At 42.9% G+C, this 21,917-nt stretch overlaps 1 protein-coding gene across 1 annotated transcript in view; it reads left to right on the top strand.

The window, feature by feature from the left end:
• abca2 (ATP-binding cassette, sub-family A (ABC1), member 2) overlaps window positions 1-21,917 on the top strand; it is a 167,218-nt gene that overhangs the window by 89,519 nt on the left and 55,782 nt on the right. Inside the window, exons 14-27 of the mRNA XM_039620969.1 lie at window positions 541-714; window positions 2,075-2,177; window positions 2,426-2,540; window positions 4,827-5,017; window positions 7,534-7,684; window positions 7,813-8,017; window positions 8,113-8,277; window positions 8,783-8,963; window positions 9,332-9,544; window positions 9,873-10,069; window positions 10,378-10,551; window positions 11,240-11,415; window positions 13,737-13,857; window positions 13,961-14,251. Coding sequence (XP_039476903.1) covers window positions 541-714; window positions 2,075-2,177; window positions 2,426-2,540; window positions 4,827-5,017; window positions 7,534-7,684; window positions 7,813-8,017; window positions 8,113-8,277; window positions 8,783-8,963; window positions 9,332-9,544; window positions 9,873-10,069; window positions 10,378-10,551; window positions 11,240-11,415; window positions 13,737-13,857; window positions 13,961-14,251 — 2,457 coding nt within the window. The remainder of the gene's footprint in view (window positions 1-540; window positions 715-2,074; window positions 2,178-2,425; window positions 2,541-4,826; window positions 5,018-7,533; window positions 7,685-7,812; window positions 8,018-8,112; window positions 8,278-8,782; window positions 8,964-9,331; window positions 9,545-9,872; window positions 10,070-10,377; window positions 10,552-11,239; window positions 11,416-13,736; window positions 13,858-13,960; window positions 14,252-21,917) is intronic.

The following is a 21,917-nucleotide window of genomic DNA, read 5'->3' as shown; positions in this document are numbered from 1 at the left end:
TGATGTCACAAAGTTTGCAGATGTATTAATAATAGTTTTTGTAACATAGTGTTGACTGTATACTTACACACACATATTGATGCAGAATCAGAGCCTGTTTAAATTTAGATTTTGCATTTTATATAAGAACATTAGCAGTGCGATGAAATAATAATTTATGCTTTCATGTCAGAAACACAAGTCAGTTAAATGTAAATGTGCCCCCACACTGCTCCCCCTGGTGGATACACAAGACATTACCACAGGTTTTCCTAATTGTCATTTAGGGGCGTTACTATTGCATCATTCACGTCACAGGCGGGGGATACCATGACACTCACCCATCACCCAGCAGTCAGTCAGGATTCATCACTGTCCTGTCAGTGATGAGGCAGCCGTTTTAAGTTTCTGTTTTTATATCAATCACAGAGTCTTTCATAATCAAATGAAGCATATTAAATGCCCACATCGGAGTTTTGATGCAAAATTAATTTTTTTTGCATAAAGAAACTTGTCCTGAGCTTGTTATACCATTCTAATGTTTTGTTTTGTTTTTCCCAGGTGTGATTTTCCAGACTAATAAAGATGGCTCCCTTCCACCACATGTTATGTACAAAATTAGACAAAATTCCAGCTTAACGGAGAAGACCAATGAAATCAGAAGGGCCTACTGGCGCCCTGGCCCCAACACTGGGGGGAAATTCTATTTCCTGTATGGCTTTGTTTGGATCCAAGGTAAGGAAGTGAAATTCACTTACTTCCCCAGTGCTGAGCATTTGATTATTTGATTTGACTTGTTTTACTCCCTGTGATTGAAATGAGAATTCTAAGTCTTGTGTGGTTTTTGTACAGTATATAGTTCAACGGTTTTATGCACAGGACCCAAGGGGTGGCACACTGATATCAGTGCACTGTTTCGTTTGTTTTTATGAAGTAAAGGTAACATGGTTACCTTGCCTTGTGTCAGACTGGCAACCTGTCCAGGATGTACCTTGCCTCTTGCCCTATGGTAGCTGCGATGGGTTTCAAACCCCTGCAACCCTGACCTGGATAAGCAGAAGGGGATGGATGGATGGAACGTGCTTACAAAGAAGCATTTCCTAACTACAAATCATATTTTATGCTGAAAGCAGGGACACCACTCATCTGACACAGAATGTTGAATGATGAAATCAGTGATGGACGTGTCTGAAGACAGCCCAGGCAGTGTAAGGCTGTTTTTAGCCAAGAGAGGTCACAGGCTCTGACAGGGTTAGATCATTATAAAATGACTACAAATTAATGTTTCACAGTCACGTGTGTGGGAATGGAAGGAGAGGACCCAAATGCAGGACTCACAAGTTTATTAGGCAGTCGGCTTCCACCTCAGCTCTTCCTCCAGAAAGGAGAGTGGTGCCTGCTCCAGCTGGTAGAAGTCCGCTGGGTCCATTTCATATGTTCTTGGGTCTCATCGTTCTATAGCATAGAGTGATATTGTAATAGACTTTTATTGGATGTCATTCCTATGAAAACTGGTCACACTACTAGTGTGGTAGACCTTTATTGGTCTGTGGTCTTTTATTACTGCAGTTTCTGTTAAAAGGAAACAGTTCAAGTTATTAGAATATTTCTACTTTATCAGCCTGTTTAAAGAATGAGCTTTTGGCTCCTCTCTGTTTATTACCCTCATTCATAACTGAGTACAAGTCACGTGCTGATGTGTAAGCCTGCAGAAGATAGGATATATATACATATATATATATATATATATATATATATATATATATATATATATATATATATATATATATATATATATATATATGTATAATTGAGTCCCTTATATTTTATAATGTTCTGGCTCACTCTTTCTCCATATTTATGTTCAATTTTGTCACTGCGCTTCCCATGAAAAATGTTTAAGCATAAATATAGAATAAAGGTTATATAATTCTACTGTATTGTATCTATTATTGATTGATTTGTAAATCAGTCTGTTGACTCACAACATCCTTTATTACCCAAGCCATCACTATCAGCTGACATACAAATATTTACACATCCATGTTGGAGAGAAATTAAAACCCTGTCTTGACGTTTTTTTTCTCTTTTCCAGATATGATAGAGAGAGCTATCATCAACACATTTGTGGGGCATGATGTGGTGGAGCCTGGCAACTACGTTCAGATGTTCCCCTATCCATGCTACACCAGAGACGAGTAAGGAATGGACTAACACATAACACTGTACTTGTTTTATTTATTGTGATTCTGTTTATGTGATAATAATAAACAAAGTAATGGCAAGGTATCATTAGAAAGTAATGTAGAAAGAATGTCTTAATCAGTTTGAAAAGTTCATTTAAATGTGACAGACGATGATTTTGGATGAATACGTTCCTCCACCATCACATCTATCTGCTGTTGTGATCATCGGCTCATACCCTGTGTTGCTGTTTTCTTTGTAGTTTTCTCTTTGTGATTGAGCACATGATGCCTCTGTGTATGGTGATCTCTTGGGTTTACTCAGTGGCCATGATGATTCAGCATATTGTAGCTGAGAAAGAGCACAGGCTTAAAGAGGTGAGTGTTTGTTATCGTGATTGGTCCACATGACAGTGTGCTCACTCACAGATGATCAGGGATGGGAGCAAACAATTAGTGTTTAAAACAAAACAAAGATTCAAACTTTAAACGAACATTTGAAATATAGAGCTTGTATTTACAAAAACATATAGTACAGCTCAGTGATAGAATCGCTCGCAGCATTTTTCATGCGTGTCAACACCCCCGAAACAAGTCCAACTTATTGCTGGTAATGTGGACCAGTGTCTCACAACAGCTGGACAGTGATGGAATGGCTTTCAGTAATGGCCCCAAGCACTCATGTACCTGAGGGACATGATTGAATGTCTCCACGTCCACACCCACCCTCAAATAGATAAGAAGATAAAGAGCTGGTCCAGTGTCTGCAACTAGGACGATAACTGCACTGTTCCTCCTGGATCTGAAGTCTGACCAGCGGACAAACTTTCCTGTCCGGTCAGAATCTATTTCCTGAGCAAAAAACAGCTAAAAAAAAAAAAACAGCTAAAAACTCATCTTTTTAAACTTGCTTTTGGTTGATTTTTATTTTTAGGTTTTAGCTTCTGTGAAGCACTTTGTGATTTTTATCTTGAAAGGTGCTATATAAATAAAGTTTTACTTACTTACTTACTTACTGAGCAGATCCAAGATGAAGCGACTTTCTCCTCCTCTGGTAGAAACCCGTCATACAAGCAGCAAGCTGAGGGAACACAAGGATACTCACCCTGCCTGTTACCTCTCACCAAGACCAGGGGAATAAACTGTGCACGAGAAACCAGCTGCAACAAGTCACGAGTGAATTGCTCCCTGTGTGTACGCAGCTGTGTGACTCCTTTGTGTTCCTCTGTTGGTGAAAAGCAGTGTTGCTTCGAAATCCATGACAACATTGTTCCACGGTGTTGTTGTCTCCTCTCAGGCGTGCCATCACTTTGATACTGCTGACCACGCCAGCCTTACAAATACAACACAAACATGGGTCCAAATTCTGCTTGGATAAACTTGATTTTGTGCAAGCCACTTTTTACATTTTCACTTTTTTAATAAGATTATGTTTTTTTTACATTGATTAACACCTTACAACAAATAAATGTTATATGTTAACTTGTTGAATGGAAGTAAAATTAAATTCTCATCTATAAAACAGTGTAAAAGTACTTTTAAAACATAAGAAGTTTTATTTCATCTTATATAGGTTATATAGGTTAATAAAAAAAAGACTAACTGACTGTTCTGCTGTTTCTCTCATCAGTCAGGGACTCATCATCACTTTCCTCCTGCAAAAACACTGTGCAGACTGATTATGATGATGAAAGACAGATGACTTTCTTTATTTGCTTTGTTGTGAAGCAAACGATGCCTGCAGCATAAGTCAGGACCCAAAACCAAAATCCACCAGTGGAAATATGTAGAATATACTGGAATATACTTGGACATAATCCTGAACTCTGTGTGTGTCACCTTAAAAAACCTCAAAGTGCTGCAGGTGTGTGTGAGTGGGTAAACATGGGGAAAAATACTACCACTCCCATTACTTCACAAAATTCACTTTCACAAATTTTCCAAATTTATCATTAAAAAATAAGGATGTGAGTGAAACAATGAGTGACTGAACAATGGAAGTTTCTCAGTCTGGAAAAGGTCAGAAAGCCATTTCTAAAGTTGTGGGACTCCAGAGAACCACAAATGCTGGAAACACAGAATAGTGGTGAACCTTCCGAGGAGGAGCCGACCAGCCAGAGTTACCCCTGTTTTTCTGTGTCAGGACCTGAAGACTTGCGGTGGTAAATGGAAACAGGATTTCTGCCGTCTACCAAAACATCCAGTAGGAAAATGTCTGGCCATCTGTTTGTGACCTCAAGCTGAAGCACGCTTCAGCAGGACAATGATTCAAAACACAGCAACAAGTCCGCCTGTGGATGACCTAAGAAACACAAAATGAAGACTCTGACATGGTCAAAGTCCTGACCTCAGATTGAGATGCTCAAAAACCCTCCAGTGTGGCTGAATTACAACAATTCTGCAAAGATGAGCCAATATTCCTCCACGGAGTGTAAAACACTCATTGACAGTTATCACAAACACTTGAGTGCAGTTGTTGCTGCTAAGGGCCAACCAGGTTTAGGGGACAATCACTTTTTCACACAGGGCCGTGTAGGTTTGGGGTTTTTAATAAATACTTTCATTTAGAAACTGCATTTTCTGTTTACTTTTGTTATATAAGGGGCAAAGACTTTTTCACACTACTGTACATACTTGCAAGTAACCAGAGTTTCACTCTGTCAGGTGATGAAGATGATGGGTCTGAACAATGCAGTCCACTGGGTGGCGTGGTTCATCACGGGCTTTGTGCAGCTGTCCATCTCTGTCACTGCTCTCACAGCCATTTTAAAGTATGGAAGGGTGTTGCTCCACAGCGATCCCTTCATCATCTGGCTGTTCCTTACCATTTATGCTGTGGCTACTATCATGTTCTGGTAAGACTTTATAAATTCCTCTCTTCTGGCTCAATGCCTCAGTGTCCACAGCTTAACAGCTAATGTTTAGTACAGTTCAGACACTAGAATAGGAAGGGGAAACTCTCACCACAGGCTGAAAGGTCAGTTTTGCCCAGACATCCAACATATCTACTGGTGTGCATGAGTCTGCTGAATTTATGAACTGAAATGCTATGTGAATATGACTTGTAAATCATGGTGCATTTAAAGACTAGAAAAATCAAATGTATACACACGTTGAAAAAAATTAGGAAATTGTCAGTTAGCATTCATCGATACAGTGGATAAAGCATAATTTAATTTTTAATTCTGACAGCAGTTTGATATCTTAAGATTAAGAAATTCCTTCCCACAGTGAATCTGCAATCAAATGTTGTTTGATATTGTCTGGCCATTTTCACTTAAACATAAGGGGTAATGAATTTTAACATATGTAAACCTGGCAGTGTTTTCATTAGTAACAAGCAGCACTCTGAGTGCAAACCTCCACCAAGGCAGCTTACTCTTTAGGTTTTAGGGAATAAGATTATAATATGCATATATTATTTTTACTTTATTCTTTTAAAAATACTTTAAGAAGTTTGCAGTGCATGAAGAGTGCAGGCTTTTGTTATTTGTCCTGTTGAAACCCACTTATACTATTTTATTACTTATTTATGTAGAGAGTACTTGTGTAGCATTCATAACACATTTAACACTAGTGTTTAGTTGACCTTGAAGAAGAGGTCAGTTGTCAAATGTGAAATGCTATTTAAATATTTATGAGGTACTTTCTACTTGTTGACAATACACATGACTGAATATAAACTCTCCACCCACTCAACGTTTCATTTTAATTGATTCAGAACTTTTTGAGGCATCGTGTTTACAGACATAATGCCAGGATGAGATGCATGCAAACTCTACCAAGGAGTTACTTCATTACCTGAAGTAACTTTATTACCATATACCAAATAAAATGCCCATTCTTCCTGCGAGCAGTCTTTATCCTCGGGTCCTCTACCAGAGCCCTGGGAGCTTGAGGGTCCTGTGCAGTATCTTTGCTGTTCCTAGGACTGCGCTCTTCTGGACAGAGATCTCGGGTGTTGTTCCTGGGATCTGCTGGAGCCACTCTCCCTGTTTGGGGATCGCTCCGATTAGCACTGGAGACCTTCACCCTCCAAATCTTCTATTCAGTTTTATTTAAACAGCACCAAATCACAACAACAGTTGCCTCAAGGCGTTTTATATTATAAGGTGCACCTACAATAATACAAAGAAAACAGAAAACCCCCAAAATTAGATGAACCCTGTGAGTAAGTGCTTTGGTGACAGCGGGAAGGAAAAACTCCCTATTAATAGGAAGAAACCTCCATCAGACCAAGGCTCAGGGAGGAACTCACATCTGCTGCTACTCAATGGGGGTGAGGGGAGGAAGACAGGATGAAAACATGGTATGGAAGAGAGCCAGAGATTAATAATAACTAATAACTAAATGCAGAGAGGAGTGAGAAAGGTGAGTGAAGAAGAAACGCCCAGTGCATCATGGGAATCTGCCAGCAGCCTACACCTATTGCAGCATAACTAAGGGAGGATTCAGGGTCACCTGGTACAGCCCTAACTATATGCTTTAGCAAAAAGGAAAGTTTTAAGCCTAATCTTAAAAGTAGAGATAGTGTCTGTCTCCTGAATCCAAACTGGAAGCTGGTTCCACAGAAGAGGGGCCTGAAAACTGAAGGCTCTGCCTCCCATTCTACTTTTAAATACTCTAGGAACAACAAGTAGGCCTGCAGTGTGAGAGCGAAGTGCTCTAATGGGGTGATATGGTACTACAAGGTCATTAAGATAAGATGGGGCCTGATTATTTAAGACCTTGTATGTAGGTGTTGTGTTTTGGCGCTACATGTAGACTGACTGGGCGCCCAGTTGGATTACTGCAAAAAGGTGCTGTGCCCACCAGGGAAAAGTTGCTGTCCCAAGTGGAGGAATCTAAGTATCTTGGCGTCTGTGATGGAAGCAAAAGATTGACCGATTGGGGCCATTTTTGCAATGTAGTCCTACCTGGAGGAGACCCAGGGAACGCTGGAGAAATGTCCCTCCCATAGCCTGAGAATCCCTCAGTGTTTCCTAGACGAGGTTTCTGGGGTGAGTTAGGTCTGGGTTTCTCTTGTTAGGCTGCTGTCCTTGTGACATGGTTATTCATGGATGGATGGATGGATGGATACTAAGCTGCCAATATTTCAATGTAAGAGGATTTTATAGTCAGCCTCGTGGTCATGACTTTTGGTTATCAATGGCTTTTTTTCGTTCAGTGCTGGAGGTTTCTGCCAGATATGGAAAAACTGGTGTCTTGAGTTTCAATGTTAGTGAACATTGCACAGAGTGATGATTATTTTTGTGAAATTGTGAACCTTGTCTTTATATTTAGTGATTTTGCTGCATATCTCATTGTGTTTTTAAAAACTTGTGACGTGTGGAATATGTCATGAAACAAATGAAGCGTAACTTTTTTCCAGTTTCCTGGTGTCAGTAATCTACTCCAAGGCTAAGCTGGCTTCTGCCTGCGGAGGAATCATCTATTTCCTCAGCTATGTGCCCTATATGTATGTGGCCATTAGGGAGGAGGTGGCTCACGACAAGATCACTGCCTTCGAGAAATGCATTGCTGTAAGGCATTTTACATTTTTTCCTTTTTCACCAATAAAAACTCTTTGAATTTGTGGTGCGTTGGTAAAATGTTCTTTATCTGTTGTTCTTTGAAATCAGATAATCCAAATTGTTTCCTTCTCTTGTAGTCTCTGATGTCTACCACAGCTTTTGGCCTTGGTTCCAAGTATTTTGCTCTATACGAGGTAGCAGGTGTTGGCATTCAGTGGCAGACCATAAGCCAGTCACCTGTAGAAGGCGATGACTTTAACCTCGGCCTCTCCATGATGATGCTCATCATTGATGCTGGAGTGTACGGTGTGCTGACCTGGTACATAGAGGCTGTGCATCCAGGTGTGAAATCCTTGCTCTCTCTGATTTTCTCCCAACAAACTTTATTTAGGAATCTTCTGTTGATTAGATTAAAATTGTTTTTCCCTCTCCATTAGGAATGTATGGGCTGCCACGCCCATGGTACTTCCCACTGCAGAGGTCCTACTGGTCTGGCAGTGGCCGTGTCGAGACCTGGGACTGGCCTTGGTGCGGAGGTGGAGCTGCCAGGCTGAGTGTGATGGAGGAGGATCAGGCTTGTGCGATGGACCACCGGAGGAATGGTAAAGACCAACAATATGGTGCTCGAGGACAAGATTCTCATATTCTGTCAATCAGCTTAAAAACACTGTAATACACACCATCCTAAACTTTAGTAAAGGGATAAATATTATTTAACCATCCATAATATTATAATAATATTAAATATTATTATTTCCTTACAAAGGAACCTTTCCAAGTTTGCATGTTTGACCAGAATTTCAAGATTCCAATGTGACACATGAGACAGTTCAGTTCAAAATGACATCAAGCTACACCCCTTTTATTTCCTTATTGGTCCCGAGTGATTAATAGTGCTGAGTTCAAATCTCCATGAACAGACCACAGGGTCTCTCCCTGTTGCAGACGTGATTATTTGCCCCTCCTTTACTATTTCGTCTTCCTCTTAGTGCTTTTAACAAAAGAAGTGGAATTAATGATAGAGAAAACACTTTTTAAATCTATATTTTTATAAATGATTCAGATTTTGTTCACACTGCTTTTTCTTCTGTGTCATTCCAACTCCAGAGGAGATCCGTGGGATAGAGGAGGAGCCCAACCACCTTCCCCTGGTGGTGTGTATAGACAAACTGACCAAGGTGTACAAGACAGGCAGTAAACTGGCCCTGAACAAACTGAGCCTCAACCTCCATGAAAACCAGGTGGTTTCCTTCTTGGGACACAATGGAGCTGGGAAGACCACTACAATGTGAGAGGCAGTGTGCAACATGCAGTAATGGTTTTTATTCTGCAGCTACGGCACTCTGACCTGTACCCTTCTTTGTATTTGTTTTTTTGGAGACTTCAACTACAATTTACTCTTGCATGTTGTTTTAGATCACACAGAGACATGCAGGTTTTATAAGACTTTTATTTAATGAAACATAAAAATCCATTATCTGTTCTTAAATGTTCAGCCTGCTGTAGCTATACACAAACCAAAAAAAAGGAAGAATATAAAAAAATGATATTTTTAAAGTTATTCATCACTAAGATATATTGGACCAAACAACATTTAAGCAACAAATCCTGTTTAATGTATCACTGTGACCTGTAATCTAAACTGTACGTTCATAGGTCGATCCTGACAGGATTGTTCCCGCCCACATCTGGCTCTGCCACCATTTATGGCCACGATATCCGCACTGAGATGGAGCGTATTCGACAGAACCTCGGGATGTGTCCACAGCACAACGTCCTGTTTGACAAGCTGAGTGTGGAGGAGCATCTTTGGTTCTACTCTAGACTCAAAGGCATGGCTGAAGAAGACATCTGCAAGGAGATGGACAAGTGAGTACAAGTCAGCTGCTTTTATTCAATTCAGTTTTATTCATGTAGCGCCAAATTACAACAACGGTTGCCCCGAGGCACCTTCTATTGTAAGATAAAGAGCCTATCTTGAACCCTTATGGAAATTCAAACTGTGCATACATAAAGGCAGCCTGGTCATCAGCACAGGCTTAATGCTGTTTAGTTGTTTGGGACTCAGTAGGGTTTAACTTGCTAATGGAAATAACCTCACAACTTTTCACTCAACCAGTCTCAGTCCTCCCTGAAAACCAATCAACAGAACACAACAAGCTGCAAAGTGCTTTGCTCTCTGTGTGTGTGTGTCCAGGATGATTGTTGACCTGGAGTTGTCCAATAAGCGTCACAGCTTGGTGCAGACATTGTCTGGTGGGATGAAGAGAAAGTTGTCTGTCGCCATTGCCTTTGTTGGTGGTTCCAGAGCCGTCATCCTAGACGAACCAACCGCAGGGGTGGACCCCTATGCCCGCCGAGCCATCTGGGATCTCATTCTCAAGTACAAACAAGGTGAGTGACTCCTAGGTCCCGTGCAGAGTGCCTTGCTTTTGGGGAATCTTTTTTCAAAGTTCTCTTTGGAGTCCAGAATTTTCAGACTACGAGACATGACATCAATCCAGGGATTTAATCCTCACCAAAGATATTTAAATGTTCTTCAGTCTGTTCGTATTTCTTGTATGCATGTGAGAAAAAATCTCGTCTGTGTTCAGTTTTCAGAATATTGTTGCAGAGGCACTCTCTATCCTTTTTTTGATGTCCTGTTTGGTAAATGTAACCCAAACCACCTCCTACATATGTGTGTGGCTCCTCTGCCTTAGGCCGCACAATTCTGCTGTCTACCCACCACATGGATGAAGCAGACCTTCTGGGAGATCGCATTGCCATCATCTCACATGGGAAACTCAAATGCTGCGGCTCCCCACTCTTTCTCAAGAGCACTTATGGAGATGGATACAAGCTGACACTGGTCAAAAAGCAGAGCGAAGGCCGAGGTGTGTGTGTGTGTGATAGTGTTTTTATTTCCTGCACCTGTGATGCTGTCAGGCTACAGAGCATTTGCAGATTTACACTAAGAATTCTAGCAGAGCCCCTTAATGATACATATGGTCATGATTTGTTAATGCATGCATGCACTGGTATACACAGAAGTGCAATCATATACACTGTATACATTGTTTGTCTATTATACGATTTGTACATTTGGCATTTTATTGGTTTTATTTGACATAAGATGTCATCTCAGGTGGAAGGACAACCTTTTTCTATATTTTGGTGAATTACAGTAGAAAATACTTACTGGCACGGTGTTCTGATATGCTAATCACAAATGTACATCAGTATTCATATCAATAATCTGATTATAATATAATAATTTATGAGGTAAGAGTTCAGTCAAAGGAGCACCTCATAAATTATATTCATTTTATTCAGTGTATGTGTGCAGTTGAACTACACACAGCAGAAAGATGTTAGAAGCAGAGCTTTTAATAGAAAGGCAAAACAAAACCACACAACTAGAAGAGCATTATGCTATGCAAATATGACCTATCCTGTTTATTACTACAACAAACATGTGCCCCACCCACCCACCAACCCACCACCAACCCACCACCACCACCACCACCACCATGCAAAAAACCAAAAGTCTTCATGTTTTGTGTTTTTTCTTTCAATGCTAAGGCCAGCCCAGCCTGTCTCCGTCCTCCTCTCTGTCACCTTGCTCAGAAGTTCAGGTCACCCAGTTTATTCGTCAGTTTGTGGCTTCCTGCCTGCTGGTGTCCGACTCCAACACTGAACTGTCCTACGTGCTGCCTTCTGAGGCTGTGAAGAAGGGCTGTTTTGAGAGGCTGTTTCAGGTACATTTACACAAGCAAAGAAAACTCTTCTGTTACAGAATAAACTCACAGGCCGGCTATTGATCGCAAGGTTGGTAGTTTGATCCCTGGCTGCTCCCAGTCTGTATGCCAAATATCCTTGGTCAAGATACTAACCTATAGTTGCTCATCAATGCATCCATCAGAGTGTGAATGTTTGATCAAAAACACTTGTGTAGAAAAAGAATAGAAAGAATTGTTTGTGTGAATGATGAGTGCTCAGGTAGAGCAGAAAAGCAGATAATTTACAACTTTTCTGGTAGGTGCTGATATGTTTACGTTTGTTAGCATTCTATATATGGTCAAGCTAATTTCATAAAAGACAGTGTGTTTTAAATTTAATCTAATTCAATTCAGTTTTATTTATATAGCACCAAATTACAACCACGGTTGCTTCAATGTGCTTTTGTAAACTAACAACTCTGCAATAATACAAAAAACAACTCCCTTGGTGACTGTGGGAAGGAGAACTTCCTTTTAACAGGAAGTAACTGCAGAACCAGGTTCAGCAAGGAGCAGTAATACGCTGTGATAGGTCGGCCGTGCAGGGAGGAAGACAGTACAACTGTGGAAGAGGGCCGTGGATTAATAATCGATGGATGGATGAATGGATGGATTTGGCCTGCACCGAGCAGACCCCCCACCGGGCACCAAAGAGGCCCAAGCCAAGGGAAGCAACTACAAATGAGTAGCAGTAGGGAGGGGAAACCCCCACCCTCCATGACCATGGCCTGCAGTGGGCAGGGCTCAGCAAGGCCCAGGCTCAGGCCTAGCCAAATATACATGTTCCAAAAAGGAGACAGCCAAAACTGAGAATGAAAAAACTAAATGGGATATAATAAAAACTTAAAATGACATAAATAAAGAACAAAGATGTGGAAACCACAGAGTGATAGGTAGTACTAAAATGTTGAACTCAAAATGCTAGTACAAAGACCCAGGACTATGGCTGTAAGTGTGACATTAAAAAAAACAAAAAACAGGAAGAGGGTAAATACTTTTTAACAATGCTGTAGTACCCCAAAACCTTGGCAGATCTTAGCATGGTGTGCAGTGTCTTCAAAGAAATGGACAAACTGGACAAGTGGACAAAAGAAGACCCATAAAGGCCTACAAAATTCAATTCAATTCAGTTTTATTTATATAGCACCGAACAACAGTCGCCTCAAAGAGCATTATATTGTAAGGTAGACCCTACAATAATACATACAGAGAAAAAGTCAACAATCATATGGCCCCCTATGAGCAAGCACTTTGGCAACAGTGGAAAGGAAAAACTCCCTTTTAACAGGAAGAAACCTCCGGCAGAACCAGGCTCAGGGAGGGGCGGGGCCATCTGCTGCGACCGGTTGGGGTGAGAGAAGGAAGACAGGATAAAGACATGCTGTGGAAGAGAGACAGAGGTTAATAACAAGTATGAAAACTACCCGTAGCAGATGAACAGTATCTAAAAGCCATGTCCTTTACAAACGGGGAAAAAATACAGCACCTGACATAGGACTACATGCACCCAGCCCGTCATTTGACCAATCAAATGACGGGCTGATGAGACTTCAGCATCCTTGCTGAAGTCTCATCAGAAATGATCTCACTGTAAGAGTGGCTGTCAAGAAGCCATTCTTAAGGAAGTATGCCAAGTTGTGCAAGAACTAGACTGAAACAGACCTTAACAATGAAGCCAAGTGTTTCATTTTTGTATCAAATCATCAGTTTATAGCAATCAAAAGAAGGGTGAGCATATTTACTGACCTTTAAAACATCTGGACATAAATTTGTTATGATGTTTTACAGGTCGATCTCATAGTTTGAGGTGACAATTAAGCCAGCAGTGTTGGCGATTTTGTACAAATAGATGGAAATATGAAAGGGGGAAAAGTACTGACAGGATTTGATCTAGTACCATCTGGTAAGCAGTGGCAATAGCTTAATTTTTTAGTGATCCCAAACATACTGCCGTGCAGTAAAAGCATATCTGGATAGACAAATCCCCAGTGAAACACTATCAGCCATTCACTGACCTGCTCAGACCCAGGAACTTAATATTATTGTAGCGGTGTGGAATGATCTTGACAGAGAATGAAGAAAAAGGCAGCAAACATCCACAGATAAGCTTTGGAATATTCTTTAAAAAGCCTGTATAACTGAAGACTACTTCAGAATAAAATAAAAGAAAGCTTGCCTTAAAGAGTTCAGGCTGTGCTGAAGAATAAAGGTGGTCATACATAAAGATTGTCTTTGAAGCTTGTTAGAAGTGTACAAACTCTCATTTTGCCTTATATACCAATTTGCCTTTGTACCTCCAGGCTTTAGAGAAGAGCCTGGACACTCTGGCACTGACTAGCTTTGGGGTAATGGACACCACCTTAGAGGAGGTCTTTCTCAAAGTGTCTGAAGAGGACCAGTCTCTTGAAAACAGTGATGCTGGTGAGCGCATGTTTCTTATATGTTCATATGTGTGTTTTGAGTTCATCAGTTGGCACATGGCTGACATGATTACCTTTTTCCCACTCCTATTATCTCTGGGCAGACATAAAGGGTTCACCAGGAGGGAGCTCTGTAGGGAAATCGTCAATCGGTTCAGAAGGTTTTGGGGGACCACAGTGTGAGACAGGATCCCAAGTGGAGCCTGAAAAGCCAACGGTGGAACTAAACAATCTGGTGAAGTGCTCCACACTAAGCCAGAGCCAGTCTTCTCTAATGTCCTCCTCATCTGTCGGCTCAGTAAGAGGCGATGAAGGAGGGCTATATACCGACTTCTATGGAGATTACTGTCCACTCTTTGACAACAGACAGGGGGCTGACTGTGCTAGCCTCCAGGGTAAGATAACAACAACAGCAGTTGTGCTCTTGTTTGATTGTTCTTTGCCATATCCTTCATTAATTAATACACAAATTGAAAACATGTTTTTGTTTGTTTTTTGCTGGTTTATTAAAAAAAAATCTTTACAAAACCATTCTCTTACTCTGTTGAGGCAAATGATGGCGTGGTGCACTCTACTGGTTTTAGCATCTTTAAAATGTGTCAAGAAATGATGGCTGGAGACCAGATGATGCAGAGTGACAGTGAATCTAAAATTTGGGAGAAAAATGACCTTAATAAAAGAACAAGTCAATCATCCGTCCATCCTTCCCTCTCTTGTTATGGGGGCAACAGCCTAAGCAGAAAAGCCCTGATCTCCCCCTCCCCAGCCACCTCACCCCACCAGTGTGTTACGGACTTGCTCCAAAGCCTCCTGTCGATGGGACATGCTGACAATACCTCACCTAGGAGGTACCCAGGCAGCATCCTTGTCAGATGTCTGATATGTTCTTCTGATATGGAGAAGTAGCGGCTCTAGACTGAGAAAAGTGCATTGTTCCATCCTGCATCTGAGGTTTGACTAATGGACAAACTGTCCCTGAGAATAGACCTTTCGAGGGAAGCTGAGGAGTGTGACCCCCTTGTAATTATCCACAGCATGTCTTTATCCTGTCTTCCTTCTCTCACCCCAACCGGTCGCAGCAGATGGCCCCGCCCCTCCCTGAGCCTGGTTCTGCCGGAGGTTTCTTCCTGTTAAAAGGGAGTTTTTCCTTCCTACTGTCGCCAAAGTGCTTGCTCATAGGGGGTCATATGATTGTTGGGTTTTTCTCTGTATGTATTATTGTAGGGTCTACCTTACAATATAATGCAGCTTGAGGCGACTGTTGTTGTGATTTGGCGCTGTATAAATAAAATTGAATTGAATTGAAGGAAACTCTCTGATCCCCCCCCTTCTTAAAGATAGGAATCACCACCCCAGATCTCCATGCAGTGCTGCAGAGGAGTATCAATCAAGACAGCCCTACAAGATTTGGAGCCTTTACTAACTCAGGGCAAACCTCCTCCACCCCAAGGGCATGGCCAGGCTCTGGGTCCTCTACAGAAGATGTGTCAGTGGATTAACACGTTTAAAGTATTCCTTTGCAATGCCTGACTACGTCATTAGTTCAAGTCAGCAGCACCCACACCCACTACACACTGTGTAAGTAGTGCTCTGCTTTCCCCTCATGTATCACTCGTTTGCCAGAATTGCTTCAAAACAAACTGAAAGTCTCTTTCCATTGCCTCATCAAACTGCTGCAGCAACCAAGTTTTTGCTTCAGCTACTGGACGAGCTGCATTCTCTTGGTCTGCTGGTAACCATCAGCTGCCCACTGTCTACTAAGCCCAATAAAAATTCTTCTTCAGCTTGAGGTTTACCCTTACCTCCTCTGTTCACCATTTGGTTCAGGGATTACCACCACAACAGGCAATAACCTCTTTGTCGCAGCCTCAGCAATGGAGGTGGAGAGTATGGTTGATATAGACTCAGTGTCCCCAGCCTCCTTCAGACTGCTGTCAACGTTCTGCCAGAGGTGTGAGTTGAAGAATTCACAGAACGGAGCCTCTGCCAGGCATTCCCAGGGCACTCTCACAATACATTTAGGCGTGCCAGGTTCAATATCCTCCCCCACCACCTGATCCAACTGTTGTGGAAGTTTTTCCACTTAAATAAAGCCTGCAGGTGAGCGGTGAGCGGTAGCCAACATTCTTTAATCAAAGCACACAGAACATACAACCAAGCTTGTGGAGAGCCTGCATGTCCGCGGGACAGACGGTCAGCAGAGTCTCACTGAGAGTAGTGTGGCTCTCAGTTAAATACCTTCTCCAGGAACAAAAGGCAGTACACAGCTGTTTCACACCTTAAGGTTTACACTCCCTTGCTACCTCCCAGAGTCCTTGAAGAGACAAAAGACTGGTCCTCTGGAGTTCCTGCTTCCCGCAACATCCTTACTACACCCCCTACCATTTGTCTTAAGTATGAGTGTCAGACATGCTAAAATCACCAAGGCATTACAATAACGTGATTAACACATAAGTGAAAGAAATTCCATTACAATCCCACCCTTTGATTCTTAAATCAAGAATCACAATAATACCAGAATTTCTTTCCCGACATTCTGTACATCACATCAACATTATTGTACACTTAAAGGAGTTTCACACTGTGTATCCTCACTTCACTGTTCTCTCACCACCCTTTGTTCATTTTTAATCTTCCCCACAATCTAAGCTCTCACATGCAAATGGCAACAACAATGATACAGAGGAAAGGTCTTCTCCAGAGTGTCAAAATACTTTGCATGGCAAAGTGAAAAAGCATTAGATGGTCATTCCTAGTCCCCGGTCATGGCTCCTGGTGTCTGTGCCATTTACAGAGTTATAATTCCAACGCTGATCTTCCTCTGTGCTGTCAACTTTGGAGCTTGGCACGCTCTCTTCATCCCTCGATTTCTGTTCCAACGCGGCTGTAGATTTAAGGCAGAGCACGTCGTACACCTTAGTTGTCTTCCTCAATGTCAACGGTGAAATTCTTTCATTTTATTTTAAGATTTTGCTGTTCAAAATCTCCTCATGACGATCCTTTAGAAGCCCAGTGGTGCAGCCCACTGTTGTTTATCAGTTGTCCTGGAGATGGTCCCTGCTTCTCACTGGTCCTCTTGAAGCATTCTCTCCCAGTCATGGTCTGTATCTGCACTTCAGTTTCTTCTTCCATATCCCTCATGTCACGGTCTCTGCAATTTAAAAATGAAAACTTCCACGGAAAACCCTCTTTTGCCCTATGTCAGCTTAGCACAATTAGACATGCACAATGAAGTTGTGCATTGTCTCTTTAAAATTCCCAGGGATTCTCCCCTGGAGTAGTTTCACTCCAGGCCCTGTCTTAAGAAAAGGTAAAACATTAGCCAGCGGTGTGTCCTGCTGTAAATCATGTGATTGGATCATATGATTAGCCCTCTGCTGTGGAAAAATAGATGTTAGCGCAGCGCATCTGTATGCACACTTTCTCACAGTGACCTCTGCACTGTAAACAATACAAGGTCATGAATAACACACTGCTGGTAAATTCAAAGACACAGAAAGTGGCGATTAAAAGGTTAAATCAGCACGGCCCAAAAGCTCGTGCAACCTGTTGCTGTCACCTTTCTGCTCCTGTAAAAAGAAACATACATACATACATCCACCCTTTTGTCAGGTCAAGGTGGAGGTGCAATCTTGCATACTGGTGTCAAGTCAGTCAAGCTTTTGTCAGTCCAGTCAGTCCCCATTTTTTATTTGCTGACAGTAGAACCTTTCGTGATGCAATAAGTTTCTACTGCCAGCAATGACGTCATTTCAAAGAAGAAAAAAAGAATTTAGACTGGATTACCTCGCTGAATCCTTTTTGGCAGGGACTTGTTTTCTGATTGTCCCAAATAAGTGGCTTTCTCCCGAGCCCATTTCAATTTTTGGAGAAACTCACTTGCAATTGTTCAACATGTTGTGTAGCGCTTTCGATCCCGATATTGCAGGCCTGCTTCAAAAAGAGAAAATTGCTAAACAAACAAAAAAAAATATCTCAGTGCACTGTTAAAAATCAAAAAATATGAAGGTCTCTTTTTAGAAGTTGTCTAAGAATGCTCTTAGAATGATAGATCCAAACAAAACTAATTGGCAGTTTCAAAGTGGTACCAAAAGAAAATGCATAATCCCCAAAACTTTCATCCACCAGTCACACCTCACACAACAATATTCTATTAGATAATGAGTTTTGTTTTCCCCCATGTACCCAGATGTATGTCATGATAAGACCTCCCCCACACATCAGAAACAAGAAACTCAATAATCTATTAGTCCCCACTCATCTGACCCCCCTGCAGCATTCTGTTCACCCCTGCAATAATTCAATCATCCTTCCCCAAAATAATACTAGTTCACTAGTCTATGTATCACTTCTTAACCCACTAAGTGAACCGGACAAGATGATGGTAACAGAAATGCATGCTTAAAATGCTATTTGGTCTTCATGAGCTTCATTGCATGTGTGTTTGTGTTAGTAGGATTAATGCATTTTTCTGTTTGTGTAATTTTTGTGTACCTCTCCTCTTTGCGGTGCTCCAGACACTTTTCAATTCTCCACACAAGGCAGTCGTTTTTCTTCCCAGTTTCCTAAACCCAAATTTCATTTCCCACACTAAAACAGCCATGTTCTCCATGTTCTCCCCTGCTCCTTCCACTGTGGTCTCATCTCATCTCTCCTCCCTTGCAGCAGTCCAGTGAGTCAGTTGTCTTTCAGCTTTGTCCTGTGTTTTCCACTGTTTCATCTTGCCATTTTGCTCCAAAAGTGGCAAATGTCCAACTCAGTCTTTTCAAAGGTCCATTCACACACAGTGAAGTTGCAGCTCGTTGGAAATGCACATCCATCCATCCAGTCATGATGATGCCATTTTTCTCCTGGCTGTCGCTGTCTTGCACAGCTGCTGCTGCTGGACCTTTTCTTCACTGCTCAGGATACTGCTGTGAGCTCTTGATATCCACCTCGTTGTTCTGGAACTGCATTTCTTGTCTTCAGGGAGAGATTCTTGGAGTTTGTGTTCTCAGAATGACAAAGACATGGAAGTTAAGCTGTAAAACAATTCAGCCAAAACTTGGCTTGAGTGTTTCTAATGATGTTAACCTATAATTTCTTCCGACTGCTGCACGTGAAAAATTGATCAGGGTCTGCTCTTCACCTGCAAGTGACACACTGAGACATTTTGATCATTCTTATCACTGCTTAAAGAAACACGTCTCCCCTCTCTGGTTCTGAAGTCCCCTTTCTTAAAAACCCAGAGAGATTGTAGTTGTTCTACACTGAAAAACACCAAACCCTCTTCCTATTTTGCTTATTTTCATCAACAAGTCTGCGAAATTCTTGTGTGTCCACCCTAGGGGAGCTGGTGGCCTGCAGTACCACCCTCTCCCGCTAGTTGGAAACAATTTTTACACACATTTCTACACTCCTCTCTTTTTTTTTTTCCTTTTCTTGTTTTTGTTCCCATTTTTCACTGTTTTTTTTTTTTTTTTTTTTTTTTTTTTTACACACACGTCAACTTTTCCCACACACCCATTCTCTGCAATCTTACACACCACACATTTACTCAGTTCTTACCATACAGTCAAACATTGAGTTTTGTCCCTGGCCGCCTGGTGGAAGGCCTGCCGCTTTACTGGATCCAGTTTCCCTTTACATTCAGAGCGTCCTCTGCAATGGCCTTCTTCCCTTACCGGCAGAAAAGTGCTAAAATACCGTCATTTCACGCACTGTAGTACGCAGAAATGATTCCCAACAGTGTACCCGAACCGCCGTTCCTGTGGCGTACTTGGACCGAACACAGGTCTGGGCCGGCTTCTCCCCAACTGCGTGCTCGAGCCACTGTCCTTGTGATGGGCCGTTCCCAACACAAGCCTGGGGTCTCAAACCACCAGGATTTTTCCCGACGGTGGATTTTAATTACCGTCCCTGTGCTGGACAAAAACCCGAACACAGGCCTGGGGTCTCAAACCACCAGGATTTTTCCCTCCGGAGACTCGAACTCCGGAGTCGGCCAGCGTTCCCCCCCTCGGCCAGACAAAAACTCTCCATGACTGTATACAAGTTAGCTACAACTCACCCATCTGCAGGAGTCCCCTCAAAATCGATGATCTCGGTGGTGGCTAAAACACACGGCTCCGTGACTCCTCCATTTCCTTTGCTTCAACAGCCGGTAGGACAAAGGTACCTTTTCCCTCAGGGGTGATCAGCCCGTCCACGGAACCGTTGTTCAGCGACCACACGGACCACCCTGCTCACAGCGCCATTCTGTTGTGGAAGTTTTTCCACTTAAATAAAGCCTGCAGATGAGCGGTGAGCGGTAGCCAACATTCTTTAATCAAAGCACACAGAACAGACAACCAAGCTTGATGGAGAGCCTGCATGTCCGCGGGACAGACAGTCAGCAGAGTCTCACTGAGAGTAGTGTGGCTCTCAGTTAAATACCTTCTCCAGGAACAAAAGGCAGTACACAGCTGTTTCACACCTTAAGGTTTACACTCCCTTGCTACCTCCCAGAGTCCTTGAAGAGACAAAAGACTGGTCCTCTGGAGTTCCTGCTTCCCGCAACATCCTTACTACACCCCCTACCATTTGTCTTAAGTATGAGTGTCAGACATGCTAAAATCACCAAGGCATTACAATAACGTGATTAACACATAGGTGAAAGAAATTCCATTACACAACTCATTACCAGGCAGTGGTCAGTTGACAGCTCTAGCCACTCTCTTCATGTGAATGTTCTGGATAGATCAGAAATCTGATAATACAATAAGAAAACTGATCACCTGGCATGTGCCGAGGAGCGCGAGCACCAAAGGATCCAAAAGCAGACTTAAGTGCTAGCAGGAAAAACACTTTATTATAATAACAAAAGGCGACCCGGGAAAACCAGAGAAGCAAACGAGGAACTGAAAAAACCCGGGGAAACAAATGATGCGAGGAAGCCAGAATCGGGATCGTGGGAGGCTGCAACAGAAAGGGGAGAAAATTACTAGTGAGCCGGGAAGCAGGTGAACACAACAAGACAGGGTTAGAGTAGTTGGCTTACGATCGGAGTGGGACCGTGGGGCTCGGGAGGAAAGTGTGAAAGTCCGTGGGAAGGAAATCCCAAAGTTAGTTACAGAAAGTTAGTGATGAGGCCAGATGATGCACCGGGTGATCCAATCGAGCAGGAGGACAGGCAGGTGGCAGATACTGGACGCCGGATCGAAATCTAAACACAAGAAGGCAGATTTAACGCAGTTCAAATAAGACATTAGCACAACACTTTCGCGGGGGTCTAGTTACCACAGAGAGGTGATTAACGGACTGGCGTGGAGCATCCGTCAGCGCAGGGTTAAGTAGTCCTTCAGGTAATCACCCTGATGGAAAGCAGGTGTGCTGGTGATGGCCCAGCCTGGGGGTGTGGCTACCCGAGCATCACACACACAGACTCCACAGACACAGGACCACTGACCATGACAGTACCCCCCCCTCAAGGGTCGCCCCCTGGTGACCGACCGGAGTGCTGCCTGGGGAGAGAAGCGCGGAAGTCAGCAATGAGGGACGGATCCAGAATGAAGGACCGTGGAACCCAGAGACGGTCCTCAGGACCGTACCCCTCCCAATCCACCAGGTACTGCCACCCCCGCCCGCGCCGGCGCGCATCCACGATCCGCCGGATCGTATAGGCCGGGTGACCGTCGATAAGCTGGGCGGGAGGGGGCTCGGACGGAGGGCACAACGGGCTGTGGTGGACAGGTTTGATCTGGGAAACGTGGAACGTGGGATGTATGCGCCAGGAAACAGGGAGCTTGAGCCAAACTGCCGCTGGGTTAATGACAGCATCAATTTCATACGCACCGATGAAGCAGGGGGCTAGTTTCTGGGATGACACGCGCAGCGGAACATTCTTGGCAGCTAGCCAGACCTTCTGCCCTGGCTGGTACTCGGGGGGCGGGGGTGCGACGGCAGTTGGCATGGCGTGTGTTGTTCCTTCGTCCGCAGGAGAGCTTGGCGGACCCTGTGCCAGACCCGCTGGCAGCGCCGGAGATGATGCCGTGTGGAGGGGACTGCGAGATCGAGTTCATTTTCAGGGAAAAGTGGAGGCTG

Source organism: Oreochromis aureus, linkage group 12, assembly GCF_013358895.1.
Source record: "Oreochromis aureus strain Israel breed Guangdong linkage group 12, ZZ_aureus, whole genome shotgun sequence".
Classification (NCBI taxonomy): domain Eukaryota; kingdom Metazoa; phylum Chordata; class Actinopteri; order Cichliformes; family Cichlidae; genus Oreochromis; species Oreochromis aureus.
This window is presented reverse-complemented; position numbering and strand designations above follow the sequence as displayed.